This window comes from Pygoscelis adeliae, unplaced genomic scaffold (genome assembly GCF_000699105.1).
Source record: "Pygoscelis adeliae isolate BGI_AS28 unplaced genomic scaffold, ASM69910v1 Scaffold62, whole genome shotgun sequence".
NCBI classification, from domain to species: Eukaryota; Metazoa; Chordata; class Aves; order Sphenisciformes; family Spheniscidae; genus Pygoscelis; species Pygoscelis adeliae.
Genome location: NW_008824401.1, coordinates 2,519,811 through 2,538,111, shown reverse-complemented (window position 1 = coordinate 2,538,111; position 18,301 = coordinate 2,519,811). Strand labels below are relative to the sequence as shown.

Here is an 18,301-nt window from a genome sequence, read left to right as displayed (position 1 = left end):
TCGGCATTCATGATGTCTCTGGAACTTGAAAGCCCCTCCTGTCCCAACCTAGCGCCTTGAAAATGCTCACAGACTTCCTTACACTCTGTACATCAGGAATATTGCAGCAAATCCCTTTCCAAGCTTTAATTCCATCATTCTGTTAAACATATCAATAAACACACTGTCTGTTCTCTGACTGGAATATGCATTTTAATAGCAAGTCTCCTAAATACAACATCCTCACAGTTATCTAGAACGCCGTTTGCTCTGTGATACCCATTAGATATGAAACAGACACAAGCTGCAACTTTAATCATTTACCTTTTCAACTGAGTCTGTTTTTTCTGAGAGTCTTGCTTAGCAGCTATGGGCTCTCTGACTAATGCACTAGACCCAGTGCTCACCTCCCAAGGGGGTTCTCCAAACATTTATACTCACTGAGATGGAAAATCAAACCTCTGACTCCAGCTGACACCAGCTTCCATTACACTAAATAAAACTATCTTCCTAGGGCCCCAGCAAGTGGGACAGGCCATTTCCCACACTGCCAGGCTTGGGAAACAGCATGTGCACAAACTGAGAAGAATAGCCTTGTTAGTATTAACATTTACATTGCAGCCATGCCCAGGGGCCCAAATTAGGGTAAGAGTTGTCTTGTGTTTGGTGCTATAGGAGATGAAGGTGCAAGCCCTGCTTTCATGAACTGCTGTCATCCAGCTAGTCCTCCGTTGATATGCCATCCCCTTCCCCCATGAAAGGCTGATCATTTCCATTTGTCACCTCCCTATCAGTCTTGCACACCCTGATCCTTTCGCATTTTTAAAATCACTGAGAGTTTTACAGTTGTGGATAGAAGATGAGGCCCTGTATGTTCTCCGTAGCCAACTTTTGCATTGCAGTGGCCAGCTGGCTGTAGCAAGGAGGAGAGGAATCAGTTGCTGGGGTAGGGGAAGAGAAGGATCAGAAACCCTGGTAGACTGGACAGAGAGGAGAAGGAAGACTTGAGAGGCACCCTGCAGGGTTGCAAGGCACAGCTCTGTTGGGGTTGTGGGCTGCTCGCCCTCCTTCTGCCACAGCCTCAGCCCTTGCCTCTCCCTGGCAGGAAGGTACGAGGCCAGGGCAGGGAGCCACAGTGGCACCAGAATGCAACCATCACAGGGGCTAGCCACCCTCCGGGCTGGGAAGGGCAGAAAGAGGGACACCCAAAGGCCTCCTGGAGGCTTGCAATGTGCTAAGTCTCTCTTTATGGTTGGCACCTGCAAAATGAAGTTTTTAGAGCCTTTCTCTTTGAGGATTTATGGGCAAAGTGACAGATCTTCCTCCAGTCTTACTCACTGAAACGGATGAACAGCTTTAGATGAAACTTTCAACAACTAATGACAGCAAAGTTAGCTGCAGGCAAAAACCTGGTGTGAAGAAGTTCAGCCTAAATGATTAAATTTGGCAAAGTTATAAGACAGTGAAAGAGAAAAATCTTAAAAGGGGAAGTTTTGGATGACCTTAATGCTATGTACTGCAGCTTGTGGTGTCTGCAATAGGTTATTTCCAGAGCATCTGCGTGTCTTCCAGTAGTGCATTAAAGCAATGTAACTAACATCTGTCACGAGATTCATTTTCCCTCTCATCTCCTCCCTGGAGGGAAATTCTCTCATTTCTTAACCTCTACTGGACCCCCACTCAATAATGTTCATTACCTCAAGAGAAAAAGGAAAAGCCTATCAAAAAGAAAAAAAAAAAAAAAGGAAAAAAGAGAGATAATAGATCTAGGATTCAGGCTGCTTTGGTGACATTTTTAAAGTCTTTTTTGCCAAGAAAAACAGTAATTTCTTTTAAATTTCTTTACATGATATTTAAGCATTGAAAAGGAAAGACAAATTAAAATTATTGAGCTATTTTTCCTTCACCCATGATTATGCAGCAATTTATCAACAAAATGGAACTAGAACATCTGACTGGGATTATTTATTATACAGTAAGGCATTTATTTTTTGTTCACTTCACCAGGAACAGTGTCCCTGTTATGGCTAGTTAGCCATCTGTGTCCTAAGAGCTTTCAGGGAAGGATTAAACTGTCATTTGTTTTATTTCCTTTCATGAAATAACTATCCTAACAGGGCTGAGGCAAGACTTGGATATTGCTGGACTTGCTACCTTAAGGTGGCATGAAAAAGAGTAACTGGCTCTTCCTTGGAGCTAAAGCAAAGCAATGCAAAGTTTGGGGTTTTGGTTTTGTTCTTTTTACTCCTTACGCTCAGTAACATGCAATATCACTACTGAAGTGCTCCTACTGGAAACTGCATAGATTAGGCAATCTCTACGCCACGCTTAGGCAGAAGCGGAATTATCTGTGGATTTTTTTTTTTTTAAATCTGATTCATTCACTACATTTAGCCAATATGGCTTGGGTTTAAGCACTGAGAGAATTTGCAGCTAATCAGGGCTGGAAACAGGAGGCTGACAAAAATAAACAAAGAGGTATGCCATGTCCTCCAGGTGGTAAGGGTTTACCAGCCCTCACCCATCGATTCGCAACCCTGCACACAGAAGGCCGGCACCGTTCTCACAAGGATGTTTGCGGCATGTGGCATCCCTTCCCCATCTACAACTCCACAAGTGGGCCTAAAAACTTCTAGCACTTCTTCCCTGGAAAGAATGAGCAAAATAAGCTGCCTGATTCAGAGAAAGATAATCTGTGCCCTCAGTAAGAGCAAACATGTGGGAAAACTATTTGCTAGAAGAACGTACCTTGCGGCTATTGCCAAAGGTTTTGATGGGTGTATCTGTGCTTTGGATAGCTTTATGGCTGGCGCAGTGGAAATTGCTCATAATGAATGATAACATCTACATTTCTCTAACACCTTTCGTCCAGAAATCAAAAACACTTCTCAAAGAAAGGGCCAGATTTTGAATGCTTGACGCTAGCAGCTTTTCATGTCACACTTTTACAGACCAATTTTTTTGAAACAACTTGGTAGCCAAAGCTCTCTGGCACTCGCTATGTTTTAAGTGACAACTGAGCTCTCTTAAAAAATGTGACCCACACAGCATTTCACTGCTGAAGTGCAACTGCCTCTGGGGTGAAAGAGACACACCCTGGAGCGGCTGGCATCAGCACTGGGTTGAACCTCGAAAGGGACAGTTTAGCCAAGGAGGGCGAGCCCTGCTCTTACAACAGGTGCCAAACATTTATAAGGATCAGATAATGGCTTTTCTCAAGGTCTTGGCTTCAAGGACCATACATAATGTTGCAGTGAATTCCATGTATCACCTTTAATAGAGAAAAAGAGCTGATCTGTCTTGAGTGAGTGGGAGTTAAAGAACCAGGTATCGTGCATATGAGCCATCAACTACAGCTCTGGAGACTCTGCTCCAGCAGGAGCCATTCTGATACAGAAAACAGCAGTACTGCAGGAGAATTAAAATACTGACATCTATAGGATGTTAAACATTTCTAACAGTTACAATAAGAAGAAACCCATAAATAATATCCATTCTTCCCTAAAATATCCTACATTCACAGCAAGAACCAGTTCAGCTTTCCTGCTCATTGTTGTTCATGTGCTATTTACTGCAGTCCCTGTGTCTTGCCTGGACTGGCCTGCAGGACACCCCCAGTATGATGCCAGGGATGACTGGAAAGAAGCACCTGCAGCAAATTAATGGAATACACAGAGGTAGCAGTGGGGATGGACAGAGCTCTGCAAGAATTACAGCCTTCAGCTCTGCCCTGTGCTACCTGTTGAGGGTGGGAAGGGGACAGGCTCTCTCCTCCAGGTAGCAGGGAGGCTTCAGCCCACTACCACCCCTGCTCTCCATTTGCATTATATTTGCAAATCAGCTGCTTCCCATCAGTATGCCTCTTGCTGGGAGGGCAGACGAGGGGCTCATTCAGACCACTGCTGCTTTGGCCAGACTGTGCGCAATGAAAGATTGACTCCTCACAGCTGCCGTGGGAATCCATGGAAAGATCATCCTGTTGTTCCAAGCCTAACCATGTACACACAGGCCCCTCCAATTCAGTTGTTATTGCATGGATTTCACAAATGACCCCAGTGTGACCGCACAGTACCTCCTGCCCAAATTTTCTGAAGCTGCTCTGCTTTCTAATTCCTGTTATGTTTGTGTCGTACTTGAAATAACCTGGTCACAAGCTGCAGGGTTGCAAAACTCCACAGAGCTGTGACCAGGCTCCCACACCTATAGGAGCATCTAATTCTCCTGATCAGTTCCCAGGCAAACAAAAGCCAAAGAAGAGCAAGGACACCAACGGGAGACAGTATTTTCTTAGCAGGAATACAATTATAACGTAGGTAGACTGCCTCCGTTTACCTCCCCAAATTAAAATAATCTTTTTCTTGTGCTCTTACCTAAGAATGAGACCAGAACATGATCCACTCTGCTTCTGACTGCATTTACTGGCCAGAAAGAGGCTGCAACGACCTAAGAGGCAAGTCTCCCAGTGCAAGAATGGTCGAAGGTAGGAACGTATACTCACACAGCTGCTATAGGACAGGGTAGAGGCTTGCAGAGAGGAAGGAGGCATGTCTCTGGAAGATCTGAGGATTCAGGGCTATGGGACAACTCCACAGACTATTATAATGCATAGCAACTCCTATAGCTCTGCTGACGCTCTCTTCTTGGCCTGCAAAGCTTGCATGGTAGTGGTCAGAGGACAGAGTGCAAGATCAGCCTAATTCACCCTCAAGCAAATTTTTTTTTTACCCCACCCTCCAGTCTTTAACTTCCCTAACATCCCACTACCATACTGTCAAGCAGGGAATCCATAAATAAAGCTGCATCAAGATTTGGGGTTATGGTAGAGACTGAAATTCTCAGTTATACAGCAAAAGCATTTGGCTATCTGCTTTGGACTGAAAACACCTGTTTTTAGAGAGGATTGGGGTTTTCAAGTCATTAGGAGCAAGACCTGGGAATATGAAGTAGTTAAAATCGGTTCCTTTTTAATTGCTACTTTGCAGCATTTTCCTCTAACAGAAAAGCTTTGAGCTTTCTCTGTCCACAGAACTCTAAAATAGGCAAAGTTGTTTTATTTTATTAGGGAAACAAGACAATTCCTAGTATTCTTGCTATGATGTTTGCTCAGGGGAAGCTGAGAGAAGAGGAAATCACTTTCTGAGAAGCAGCTGGCTTAACACAGGCAGGGACAACGTCAGAATTTGATTTCTTTTGCTGACTTACGCAGCAGGGAGTCCCTTGGTCTGCTTCTCTCCCATCCCTCTGTGCTACTGGGAATCCTCTAAGACATACCTGTGGGAGGTTTGAGCTTTTAAATCTGTGCCTTAAATGTCCCAACAGTTCCCTAACTTGCAGAAAGTTTATTCCTATCAGGTCCTTAACCTGAGTTTTCTTGGGAGAATCACTGGAAGTAGCTCCCTTCAGAAGCCTACTACAGAACCTGTCTAAGAACTAAAGATGTGTGCATGTGTCCCCTTGAAAACTGAATGTTCTCCAGAAGATTGAGATTTTTAGATTTAAAATTCTCATGTTTAGGCTGAAATTACAAGCTAATAACAACAATCATGTCATTAAGTCTGGATGAAAGGTTTTGATCATGGGGAAAGTACATTCCAACACAGTTCAAAATAAAAACCTCAAAGGTTTGAGCCCCTCCATCTCACACTCCACCCTTTTCTCCCTCTCCTTGTGCTTCTGCAGAAACAGGGGAAAGAAAAAGCTGAAAAAAGCAAGGGAGAAAAAAATAACTCTCTCTCCAAAATGCAAGCAAAACAGTAACACATTTCAATTATAACAAGAAACTTACTTTCTGCACAAAATACAATTTGCTCTTTTCAACAGGCTCCAGCTGTGGTAGGCTGAGTAAAGGTGTAACACATGAAGGCAAATATGGCTTATATTCTAGCAATTTCCATGATTTTTATGGATTGCATTGATGAGAAATGCATTTGCGCACTCTGAACTGCCAGTGACATTTCTGTTGTAGGATATACTTTGAACAATTCTTTTGCAAAAAGCATGGCCATGTATTCATTAGAAATGGAAAGTCATTCTAGAAGACCCGGGCTTCTAAATGACTGGTATTTCAATAAATAAAGATGGTATAAATTCAACATACTGATTCTCCAATTCATCATCCTCTAAGCCAAAATATATCATTCCTCTCTAATTTCAATTCCCAGCCATGTCGTCCTCTTAATCTTAATTATAAATCGTCTGCCACTTATCAAATCATTCTCTGTGTACTGCACAATCCTCACCCTTAATTGCACAAATATTTTATTTTTGGAACAACACAGCTCAGCAACAAGCTTCATTTTTCTTTTCATGACTCAGTCTCTATTAAAGTAAAGCGTTTATAAAAGCTCTGGGTGCATGGAGAGAAAATTAGTTGCTCCTCCATGGCTAACAGTTTTTAGCTAATCACAATGCAGCTCCACATCACTCCGAGCAGAGCAGTGATTAAAACTGCGCCTGCAACAAAGCAACATTGTACACAGCGATGACGTGCTCCAGTCAAAAACGTCTCCCCTCTTGTTATGATTGGTATTCCCCAGATGTTTGACTTTGAGCTCTAGCTTGGCAGGCGAGGCTTTGTGGCTGCAATTCAAGTCCCAAGCTTGAGCAGCTCCAGTGTTTATTCTCATAATTTACACTTTGTGATGGCTTATGGACAGTTATGTACTTGGTTTCATAGCTACCACTTCAAACCAAGGGCCTGATCCTGCCTTTATGGAGTTAGTGGTAAATGCTTCCCAATTCCAGCACTGGCAGAAGGCCCCAGATGACTCAACAGTCTCTCAAAGCAGAAAAGCCAATATAAAAGAACAATTTGGTTTAAAAACAGGAAAAAAATGCCTGAAATCTTACTTACTAGGAAGTCTTCTTCACAGTACACCTTGCCATTGACATTGTAGAATGCTTTTCCTCGTAGTCTTCTCCCTGTTAAAATACGGTACTGTCAGAATTTTGTACTCCGTCCCCAAACCCAGTCGTTCAGGATGCAAAGTGAAAAGCACACCCTGCTGCGCCTCTCTGCATGGCCAGTTCATGGCTCCTCTCCTCCCCAGAGGGTCGACCCAGACACACGGATGAGGGTTAGGCTCTCGGCTCCATCCTACCGTAACAAATTCCTTATCAACTAAATGTTACTTCTAAGTGCAGGTTATGGAACCCAGCTGATACCAGTTCCTGGAAAGTTTGAAATCTAAACCCAAAAATTATTATTCTAGGGGGGAAAGGCTCATTTGTAAATTGAGACAATTTTATTAGCAGGTAAAATCACAGCAGGCATACATCCACTGCAATCAACATCAGCAACGTGTTTGTCTCCAAAGGACCAAACAAGGGATGCTGCACATGGATATTCCTGTCACCTTTAAAAATACCAATACATTAATCAATGCCACAGCAGCTACACCCACAGTTCCCTGTGGTACTAAAGCAGTACAAGGCACACGTGATGGAGGGAAGGGCAGAAAAATCACACTGAAAACAAGAGATTTCATTCTCAAGTTTGAACATTTGCCATTTCATTAGCGCTTGCGGAACTCCATTGACAAAGCCTGTGATCATCGTTAACTGATGGTTCCCTTTACAGCTAAGAAATGCACAACAGACTCCAGAGAGTCCCAACAAAAAGGATTGAAACCAGGAATTCAGAAACCACCGAGCCCAACCAGTTTTTAGATACAGCAGATCAGATCTGTCTTACACCAGAGCTGCTCCATTGAAAGCAATGCCATTTTATCAATGTAAAACCAGAGAGGGAGAAGGGAAACCACACTCATCCTGACTCACCTTATTTCCACTCTGTGCCAGGGTCCCACTGGCCAAAGCTCCCAAACATTTGGGTGCCCCCACAAGCCATTTGCAGCCTTGGCAAGCTGATGGCACAGTGCCCACTACGGGCTGCGTACTGTGTGCCATTAGCAGTGACACAGAGCAAGGAAGAGGGCAAGAGGCTCTGTATTTACAGGTCAACAGATGACCCCTTCCAGGTCACTGCCGAAGCTTTTACTCCACAGAATAAGCCTGGACATCTCCTACCAAGGCAGAATAGTAGCTCCATCATAAACACTGCCGATCTTTGTGGAGGGTTTGACTCTGAGGGCCAGTGAGCTGAGCCAGCTGGCCAAGCACAGAGGGGCAGGAGTGCTCTCCACGGTTTCCATAAACAATGTTGAGGAAAATATGATTAGTTTTCAGTGCTTGAAAGTGCCTTTTACACATTGCCACTGTGATCTGATCCTGGGAAACAGTGTGTGGCACAAAGAAGTTGGGATCTGGGCTGATGCTTTTGGGAAATCACATGCTGCATGTGGTTGTCTGGCGGTTTTACTGTCGTGGCCGAGGGAAATGCTTCTTTTGTGTGCACATTCTTGGGCTGTCGATCTCACGGGCTGCTGTCTCCATACTGCTGGTAGGTGGAGTCAGCTCTTGTTTGTCTTTCTAGCTGCCTGGTAGTTCTGGTGGGGACCAGGAGCCTGGTTGCATGGGCAATGCACTGAGACTGTCCCATTTCCTCTGAGACTCTTAGGTAAAACTGGTCCATCCTACACATCACTGAAACAAGGCACAGGACTAGGACAGCAATCGGGGTCACGGGGCCTCTCTTGACTGATGCAGGAGCAACCACCTCTAGATCTTCCCTCCTGCTTATCCAAGCTGTTTTTAAACCCCTCCAGTGAAAGGTAAAGGAAAGGTAAATGGGAAGGGAGGGAAGAAAAGGAAGGAGAACAGAATGGCTTTTTAAAGGACATCTTGGCTCTGCCAGACCCAGCCTTAATACACGACTTGTCTTTAGATGGTGGAAATGAAGTGGCTGCACCCAGAGCAGGGACTTGCCTTGGATGTGCTGATGCAGCCACTTCCACCTTGCTCACACACACCGTCGGTGCAGAGCCGGGGCATTTGTTTCAGGTGGAGAAGCACTGGCCATCACCCTCACCACACACCCATTATGGTTAGAAGCAGCAGAGATAATTAGGGACAAATCCTGAACTCTGTTGCTGGAAGGATCTCCGCAGGAAAGGAACACCCTAATTCAGGGAGGCATCAGCATCTCCCGAGGCACTGCAGAAGGTGCACAAGGACCCCGTACATCATGCTTTGTATCCCAGTGCACAGAACCTCCAGTGCTCAGGTTGATGGAAATGCCCCAAATTCTGCTCCTGTTAGCACAGCATCACTGGCAGAAGCCAGTAGGGTCAGAGCTTTCCCGGACTGGAAAAGAGTGGGAAGCCTACAACCCAAAGCAAACAAGGCAAACCCGATGTTTTGGACTAGCTCTCAAAGATGCTTATGTTATCGGATGTGTTTGGCAGCTGATTGCCCTGCAACATGAAACAACCTCACCTCACTGCAGGGCAGCAGAAGTGGAGCCTCCATCTCAGCCCCTACACAACTTGTGGGCCCCTGCTCACTGCTCACACCCTGCTCTGCAAGACCCCCTGCCTGCCAAACAGACAGCTGTCCTCCCCTTCCATACCGCTGACATGATAAAAACATCTCTTACACAGCACTCGCAGAGCAACAGCTTTCAAAACTGAGGAAAAATACCATTTCCCCCATTTTACAGCTGAAAAAAACCAAGCCACCTAATTAGGGAACTGACTTGCCTAAACTCTTAAAGCAGGCAAGCAGCTTGCTCACATGATAATTACTATTATTAGCAATAATTAATAAGATAGACAAGCTTTTACCTTAGAGGAATTTCGTTCAGGGATTGTACAATAATTATCTTATAAACAAGAAACAGCAAGTTATCACTCAAATAGGCATGGCTGCACTATATTAGCTTCTACATACTGCATTTTAGAAATAAAGGCAAAAACATATGTCCCATTTGCCTTCCAGAAGAGTTTGCTAAATGACGGCATTGAACACGCTCAAACGCCAAACTCTGAGCGTCTGGGCATCACGTGAAAACTGCAATCAAGAGGAAAGTGCTGGCAGTTGCAGCCAGGGAGACACAAAGCCCAAGGAGATGCAGCGTTGGTACCTCCCAGCCCCACGGCAGCCATGCAGCTGGGCGGGTGCAATGCCTCGAGCTTAGGGTACCTGCCCTGAGCTCCGTGTACTGGACAAGGCGGTTTCACCTCTCAAGGTCCTGGCGTAACTCGGGGACCTGCACAGCACCGGCCTGTTCTGTGTAGCCGTAACCTATTATTGTCAATCAGGCAGAGATTAAAAGTTTTAAAAAAACATGTTGCTTTAGCCAGCTGAGTCAAATGCCTGGCCAGCTAGACAAGGTAATAATGTCCTGCCCACTGGTACACAGAACCTGCTGCTTGGATTTCCTTTGAATGACTGAGTATAGCCAAGCCTGGGTTACTATTTGCTTTCATAATATTGAAACAAAAAAGTGAAGAGTTTCTGACAAAACTTGATGCAACTTGCTGATAGCTCATTATAATAATAATGAGCAGTTATAATGAGCAGCCTAGCGCAGAGTTCACAAGTATGGGGTTTCACAAACACTGTGCTTCTTTCCTCCTCCTGCTGATACCCACCTTGGCACGTCCGCCCTGTCAGACCAGTTTTCAACAGTAGCGAGGAAGAGGCTCTGTTTCACACCCGACCAGAAGAGCAGCAGGTCAGCCAGGAGCGCGCGGGAGGACCACAGAACGAGGCAGAAGCCGCCCAGCCCGCACACAGGCACATAACACTAGCTTTTATAGGGAAGCCCTTTTTTCCCCAGTGCTCTTTAGAGCCTTGTGTTACTGTAGAAAATGAAGCTTATGTGCTCACAGTGACAACAAATGCTTGTTGCAAATGACTTTCGCATTTCTTCACTGACACCCACACATTTGAAAGGTAGCGAGCACCAGGATAAGGGGGTTCCACCACCTCAGGTGGGAGGCAGAGACCTCGCAAATGCTCCAGCAAAGAGTGCAAAGTTTCATGTAGATAATCTAGCAGTTAATAAAATGCAAGCTAGAAATTACTCTGTCCCAAGGAATGATCACAACTGGTGTTTGCAACCAACATGACTAACATCCAAAAGAAAGCAGGCTTTTGGAACTTTTAAAAAAATATATAAAATCAGAATCAGCTCTAGGTTTTTAACATCAGTTTTCACTGATTTAACCAGTTTATGAGTCTCTGGTATTTAAATGTGTCTAGCAATTACTTCCTGCACAATTTTTCTCCCCTATGTGTTGCAAACTGAAAGGAAGGAACAGGAGAGCTGTTGCTTCAGCAAAGGACTCAACTCAAAGATTCAGCTTGCAAAAGGAAAAATGACCCACAGTTGACACAGGCTGTCCACAACTACTCTCTCCAGTTTCCACAACACTTCACTGGGTGGTGAAAACACACCAGCCAGGAAGCCAAGATGGGGTAAAACTTTTTCCAACGCTGTTTCAAAAGCTGCTCCAGGCCCTCATGGAACAAAATGTGAATCAGACTGGGTTTTATGGTCTTGAGAAGGTGCTCCAAAAGAGCACTGAAAATGTCCTGCCCCCTCCCCACTAGCTCAGAAAGCATCTTCAAAGCCCTCCCTGCTGCAGGAGGGGTATTTGCCTATAGGGAGGTGAGTTTATCAAGTTGCAGCCTTCAGTGGTAGATCTCCAATCTCACATGGGATGATGCAACCACGTCGGGGGCTAACACCCCCCCTTGCCTTTGTAAGACAAGAGATAGCAATGTCTCACTGTCACAGCATGGTTATTAGACCTAATTACTGTTTGCAGCATGCTTTGAAGTTGAAAAGTGCCGAGCATTATTATAATATTTTAAGTACTTTGATGATTAAAAACACGCAACCGTTGGGTAATAATCATGATTTACTAGCATTGTAGTGTAAGCAAGTTCATGTGAGAAGCCTGCAGTCTCAGTGCCTAATGCTACTTAAAAACAAACAGCTCCCCTCTGACATAATGGGAATGCTGCAGCCCCAGCCTCGCCTCCCAGATAACGCCTGGCGCGTCCCTGAGACTACCAGCATGCTGAAAAAAATACACCAGCGTACCTCCTCGTCATCATGATCTCTCTCGTGATATTCTCATGATATATGTGCCTCTTCTTGTAACTTCATGCGGGAAAGTTTCAGCATTAGAGGGAACAAAGTGCAAGATGACTAATAATGTCATTTCTAGATGACTAATAATGTTATTTCTAACATTACAGCTGTGTGGAACAAGGGGATTGTATTTTAGTCAGAAAATGTAATTAAAACCTCCCCATATGGAGTGCAATTGAGGAGTTCAGCTGTAGGTATCGCTGCTAAAGATAAGAAATTTGTTAAAGCAGAGCTAATTAAAAGCCTGAACAGCCCAAGCTATCGCCACTGAGTATTATTCAAGTACCTGCCATTCCTGTTGGCTGGGGACATGTCTGGGTAGGTCTGACCACTCACAAGCACCGGCCTCGGCTCTGCTGCCGTTTCTCCCATGGGGGCACAGTCCCCTCAGGAACCCCCGCCCAGGCAGCAGGACCGGGCAGGATGGCTGTGGCTGCCCTGCTGCGGCATCAGGGGCTTGAGCCCCTGCACGGCCACGCACTGCTCCTGCTGGGAAAGCAGCACCACGAGCTCCTAGCTTGTCTCACAGCAGCAACACAAATACACAGCATCCTTCTTTAACAGCTCTTTCTGGAGGAAAAAAGCATATCACATCGCTTCTCTCATTGGGATTTCTTCCCCTTACTTCTTAATTTTACAAATTGTCAGTTCTAAGGCTGAACGGGACACTCGGCGAGAATCTCTGCACTCTGGAAGCTTTGGTCCACGACTCGCACAGCTTTCTGAGCATGGCAGCCCCGGGCTCTTCATGCCTGACTGACCAAAGAACTGTGCATATCTGTTTTAGTTAGCGATGTTAAACATGGACCTAATTGTTTGTTAACTGCTTCAGATGCCATCTCTGCAGTGACTGATCTGACACCAGTATCCTTACCTTAAGTGTTAGCACCTTAAGTGACAATCTCTCAAAGCATTCAGACTAAAGCGACATGTAAACATACATGCAAGATTAATACGCAACAACATTTGCTCAAATATTTCCCAGCTTCCATAATAGGGAAGGAAAATTCCCATGTATTGCCCCAAAGCCCTGTACAAGTGAAACCAGACACAAGGTGGCTTGGGCTGAGCAAACGTATCTGCATGCTTGCTGCGCACCTGGCCATAGCCTCCATCACTGCTCAACGGAAACATGAACTTTACCAGGCCAAACCTGTAATTTTGTTTTGCAAAAGCCCCTGGCATAGGTCTGGGGCTGCTCTGATTCAGAGCCTGTCTGCGATGGCCAGCCACAGGCTGCCCATGCTCCCAAATGCAGACAAGCACCTGAATGCACTTTTACACCGCATGTGCCACCCATGGGCTGTGGCAGGGCCCATCACCAAGCCCATGGAAGGGGCGGTTGGTGCCCAAGTGATCTCCCGTATGGCCTGAGGACACCGTCATGACAGCACAGGGCACCACGATGGGAACCACCGTCCACAGCCTTAAACTAAACTCTGGCACAGATGCTGCAGTTTTTCTTGCCATGCAAGGTGCAACCCACCCCCTGAAGAGCGCCTGTGTGCTCTCTAAGTACACGTTTTAATGATTGAGAACCTGGGACCAAAATAACTCAAAAGCTGAAGGGCGAATGAAACATCCAGAATCCAATCTGTTCTCTGCAAACCCCCAGGTTGGACAACTACTATTTCTGAGAAGTGGAAGCTAAACTTTAAGTCGCCAGATGATTCCAGGGGCTGAAACTTGAAGAGAAATACTAAGTTTTACAAACACGGAATAAATAATTGAAAATATTAAGTAATAACAACCTGTCTCTACCACCTCCTCTACCCAGTCACCTCAAGATAAAACTGATGCAGAATTTCACCCAGGAGATGTTTTCTTTGACTTGGTAGAGGAGGGTTGCCTACCCAGGAATTAAATATGTGCCAAAAGAAAACAAAAGCTTCCAATACTTTTTTTTTTTTTGTTACCATTTCTCCTTTACTCACATGTGAGTTTGGGCCCGCAGTTCTCCATCCCTCCCTCTGGCTTATGACTGCCTATCTGCACAGGGCTTTCTGTCACTCCACCCACTTGAGAATGGGGAGCACCGAAGCTGCTTTAGCCCCTGAATAACTGTTAATTAAATTTTTCTCCTCCATCTCCTACAGGGGACTCGCACAAAGCCACCAAGCAATGTGAGCACAGCCTCTTCATGACGGACTTCATGACATGCTGGGACAGTGCAGGGTCTTCGTAGCAGGAAGGGGCTGCGAGGAGGACTGTGCTCCAGCCCCAGCCCCTGGGCTTGGAGAAACTTCCATCCCCCACTGCCACTGCCCCGTCCCCTCCTCACAATGCTCAGTTGCTCAGGCTTTGTGAAAGGAGGGGTGAATTTCTAGGGCTTTCAAGGTTTTTAAGATAGGGAAAAAAAAAAAAAAATCAATGCCAAATTCCTTTGAATAGAAGATACTGCATGTTGGCAGAAGCCACTTTTCACAGACTCCAGCCGTTTGAAATCTGAAACATTAAAAAGTGGCTACTGTGGATGTGCTGTGTTCTTCTTTTCAAAGCAATCTGGCACACAATTTTGCTCCCCTGTTTCAGGACCCAATCCTGCATTCCTTTCACGCTCAGACTCCCATTGACTTTAAGGAATGCAGGATTGGATCCTAAATGTGTGCTTTACTCACACAATAGCTCCTCATGGTTACGATCTATTGAGAAAGGCACACTTTAAAAACCATTTGGAATTGCAGGCTCATCCACCAGGCCAGAACGCCTGTAAAGATCTTCCATTATTTCAGGGAAAATGCTCGGTGTGTGAATTACACACACACACTCACACATTTTCCTGGTTTCAAGCTGCAGGCACAGCTTAGCTTGAGATGCATCAAAATATTTTGAGCACTGGCCTGAGAGCTCATAAAGAAACCACGTGTAATTTTAGTTTTGGAAAAAAAAGCAAAACTCCGGGGGGAAAAAAAGCCACCAAAGCAAACATATAAGCAGCTGAATCTTAGGACGGTTTTTCAGAGAACTTTTGTAAAAACCTCTAAAAGACCTGCACCAGCTAAGACAAAACAGAGCCTTGCACAGCTATTTTTGAGGATGCTGTATATTGAGTTACGAGGCTATTACGATGCAAATCTCAAATGTACAAGCTTTTTACTTGGCCATAAACACAAAACAGTATACATTGTCCTTTCAGAAGAAAAGGTTTGCTGCTAAAATAGCAGAAGCCCTACGTAAATAACCAACATTCTTTCTGCCTGAGGTCACTGACTTGGCCTATTCAATCCCGGGCTAGTCTGGGATTTGACAATCTAAGCAGGGGAGAGGCCCTTTCCTTTTTTTCAAAAGAATGCTGGGATTTTATTTGAAATTTAAACTCTTGCAAACAAAAGGTGGCATCGTATGCTAGAGGCCTATGAAGGTGGAGTACAGGATGTGTATTGTTTTCTCCCTTTACATAGATTCTTTCAGGAAAGAGTATTCAGAGTCTGTGAACAAATTCTCGTCAAATATTATCATCAGGTAGGCAGACATAGCAAGATATGAACAAACATTTTTAAAAGATAAGGAGATTTACTTTTTAAAAATATCGATGCAAAGAAAGCATAAAAATTGTTTAAAATTTAAATTATCATTTAAAATAAATTATTTTTAAAACCTTAATTGAAAATTCCTCCATAGTTTAAGTTCTTATACTAATTCATATTTTTACACTAAAAAAAGAGCTTTTCAGTGCAAATTTACTGTGGCTACAAAGTCAGTATTCATTCTCATTCTCTATCTCAAGTTGATCTGTCCTGGAGAGGCAGACGGCAGTTAACTATTTTTCCTCCCAACTACCACTGCCCAGCTCTTACTTGGACTCTCACAAAAGTACGTTCTTATATAATACAGTTATCATTTCCATTTCTGGGCTGTTATCCAGGCTCTGCACTGCTCTCTGCTCTGTGCCCCCTCTCCAGCACCGGAGCAGCATGCCAGCTCCTGCCACATGGACATGCTAGTACCACACACCCCCCACCGCAGACAGCTATGCTAAGCTGAATTTGCAGCTGGTGTAAATCGTCACAGCATCACTGAATTCATCACAATTTATACAAGCTGTAGATCTGCTCCAAGGTACTATCTTCACCAGAAAAAAGTCTGTCTTTGCTATGCACTCATGTGTGGTAAAATCCAGATGACAACAAGGCAGTTTATCATTTTGACATGTTTGTAGCCCAGGGTAAACTCTAGACTCTCCTCTGCAGTTTACCTTAACCTGCCATGATGTCAAAATGAAAAACTTCATTATCTTCCCTAGGATTTTGCCTCGTGTCAGCTATCGCACTGAAGGAAACACCTTTCTATCCAGAAAGCACACCTTTGCTGCCAAGAAACCTCACATTTCTGCACTGAGGCAGGTAATGTGTCTTGCTCTGAGCACTCTGCACCCTTCGCCACCACCAAAGCGAAGCCAGCAAGCCTGAGACTGAGTAAAGAGGACGTGGAGGGTACAATTCTGCCCCAACCTAGCTGCATGACTTAAACTGTCAAGTCTCCAGCAGGATTATGTAGATAGATAGCTAATATCTTTTGTTACCTTGCTGGAAAACCCCACCTTTCTTGGCAGGGTATCCATAATCTCCGTGCCATGTTTACTCTAGTGTGGAATTCTCTCTTCCTTTCTCTCTCCTCCTACTCTTCAGTCAGGCTATTTAACCAAAAGGTTACTTAATGCTGCAGGGACAAGAAGATCTCTGACCTCTGGTACTTGGGCAAAGCGTTTCTGTGCAGACCATACTATACACTTAGCAGACACTTTCAAGCTTTCATATAATTTGCAAAAGTTGAAATTGGCAGATGTTTCCTTTCTCTCCCACTTATGTATTTATTCTATCCCATACCACCCATCAATTTCAGGGTTAAGGCATAAATTATTTCCATGGAGCTCCAACAGAAGAACTTATGTTGGAAGGGAGTTTGTAAAAATACAAGCCAAGCATATATTTAAAAACAGAAATACAACAGCCTTCATTGATCTAATAGCTATTTTGGGCCTATATATTAATATAGATCTTAAAATATATTTCTTAATAAGCTAGCAAGCAGACACACTAACAGGGAAATGTAAAATAATGCTCCAAATGTGCTTAAATTAAGTTTTTTTTTTTTTTCCCAGGGCTGGGTTTACAAATGCAAAAAAAAAAAGTGAAGAACAAGGGCAAAGCAACACTGGCCTCCCCACCACTCAGCAAGCTAGGAGGGAAGGGGGTATAGCTCTTCCCCCAAGGTAGCTTCCACTGTGGGAAGCTTTCATGGTTCCATCACAGACTCTGCTTGTTATCAGCAAAGAATTCAATTTTTCCAGCTGCTGCCTGTAAGCCAGGACTTAAAAGAGTACTTGTCTTATCGCACTATCCCAGGGTCCCAGTGCCAGCCCATTCTACAGCAAAATAAATCCACCACCAAACTGCAGACTATTCCAGCCCAAGTCTTCCTGACTCTGCAGGACACAATCTTCCCGAGCAGCCTTGCTGGCTGCTACCCATGCAACGTGAAGGGTAGTTTTCATTCAAGCTCCAGTAAGAACCACCATAATGGCAGCAACAAGAATTCATCTAGCACGGTATCCTATCTCCAGCTCTGGCCAAGAGTAGAAGCTCAATGGGAAAGAGCATTAGAAACAGGGCTCGCAGAGGCTGATGTGTTCCCAAGAATAACCTTTCAGCTTCCAGCAGCCAGCACTTAAGGCCTTCCTGCACCACGGGTTGCATCATAACTATTATGTTTAATAGCCTCGCTGGACCAATCCTTCTTTAATTTGTCTAATTCCTCTATGAGATCATTTATACTTTTGGCCTCCACGCTGTCCCTATGGCAGTGAGTTCCACAACTTCATTATGCATGTATGAAGCATTCCCTTTTGTTTTAAACCTCTGCTGATCTCAAGCTCCTGTTGCATCCTAAAGAACAAAGCAGCCTCTACAGTCATCACCACCAGACTAGAGAAAAGCTTTGTAAGCCTGAAACTTCAGTCTTGAACTGCACCTGGAAATGAACGGAATGCAAATCACAGGCACAACTGATATTTTTATCTGGCAGCTTTTTGAGACTGTGCTCAGGTCCTCGTTGTACAACACAGAAGTGGACACGTGTAAGTGGAACTGATAGTCCCTGACTCAAAAGTTCACACTCGGTCTGTGAGCTCCCTGCAGGAGACACGACCAAGCCACCAAGTTCTGTGCTGCCTGAAGTTAATGAGCAGCCTTCATGAGGAGTGAACTGCTATAATACACACTGGAGATAATTTCTATGGAATACATCCAAAAGAAGAAGCCACTGTGTTCCAGTAAGACTAAAGGAAGGGGGGGGGGGGGGCGGGGGGGGGGGGCCGAC

At 44.6% G+C, this 18,301-nt stretch overlaps 1 protein-coding gene across 1 annotated transcript in view; it reads right to left on the bottom strand.

The window, feature by feature from the left end:
• The window catches only part of WTIP (Wilms tumor 1 interacting protein), a 92,286-nt gene that overhangs the window by 15,548 nt on the left and 58,437 nt on the right, over positions 1–18,301 (bottom strand). The window contains exon 4 of the mRNA XM_009320316.1: positions 6,833–6,900. Within this exon, the coding sequence (XP_009318591.1) occupies positions 6,833–6,900 (68 nt within the window). The remainder of the gene's footprint in view (positions 1–6,832; positions 6,901–18,301) is intronic.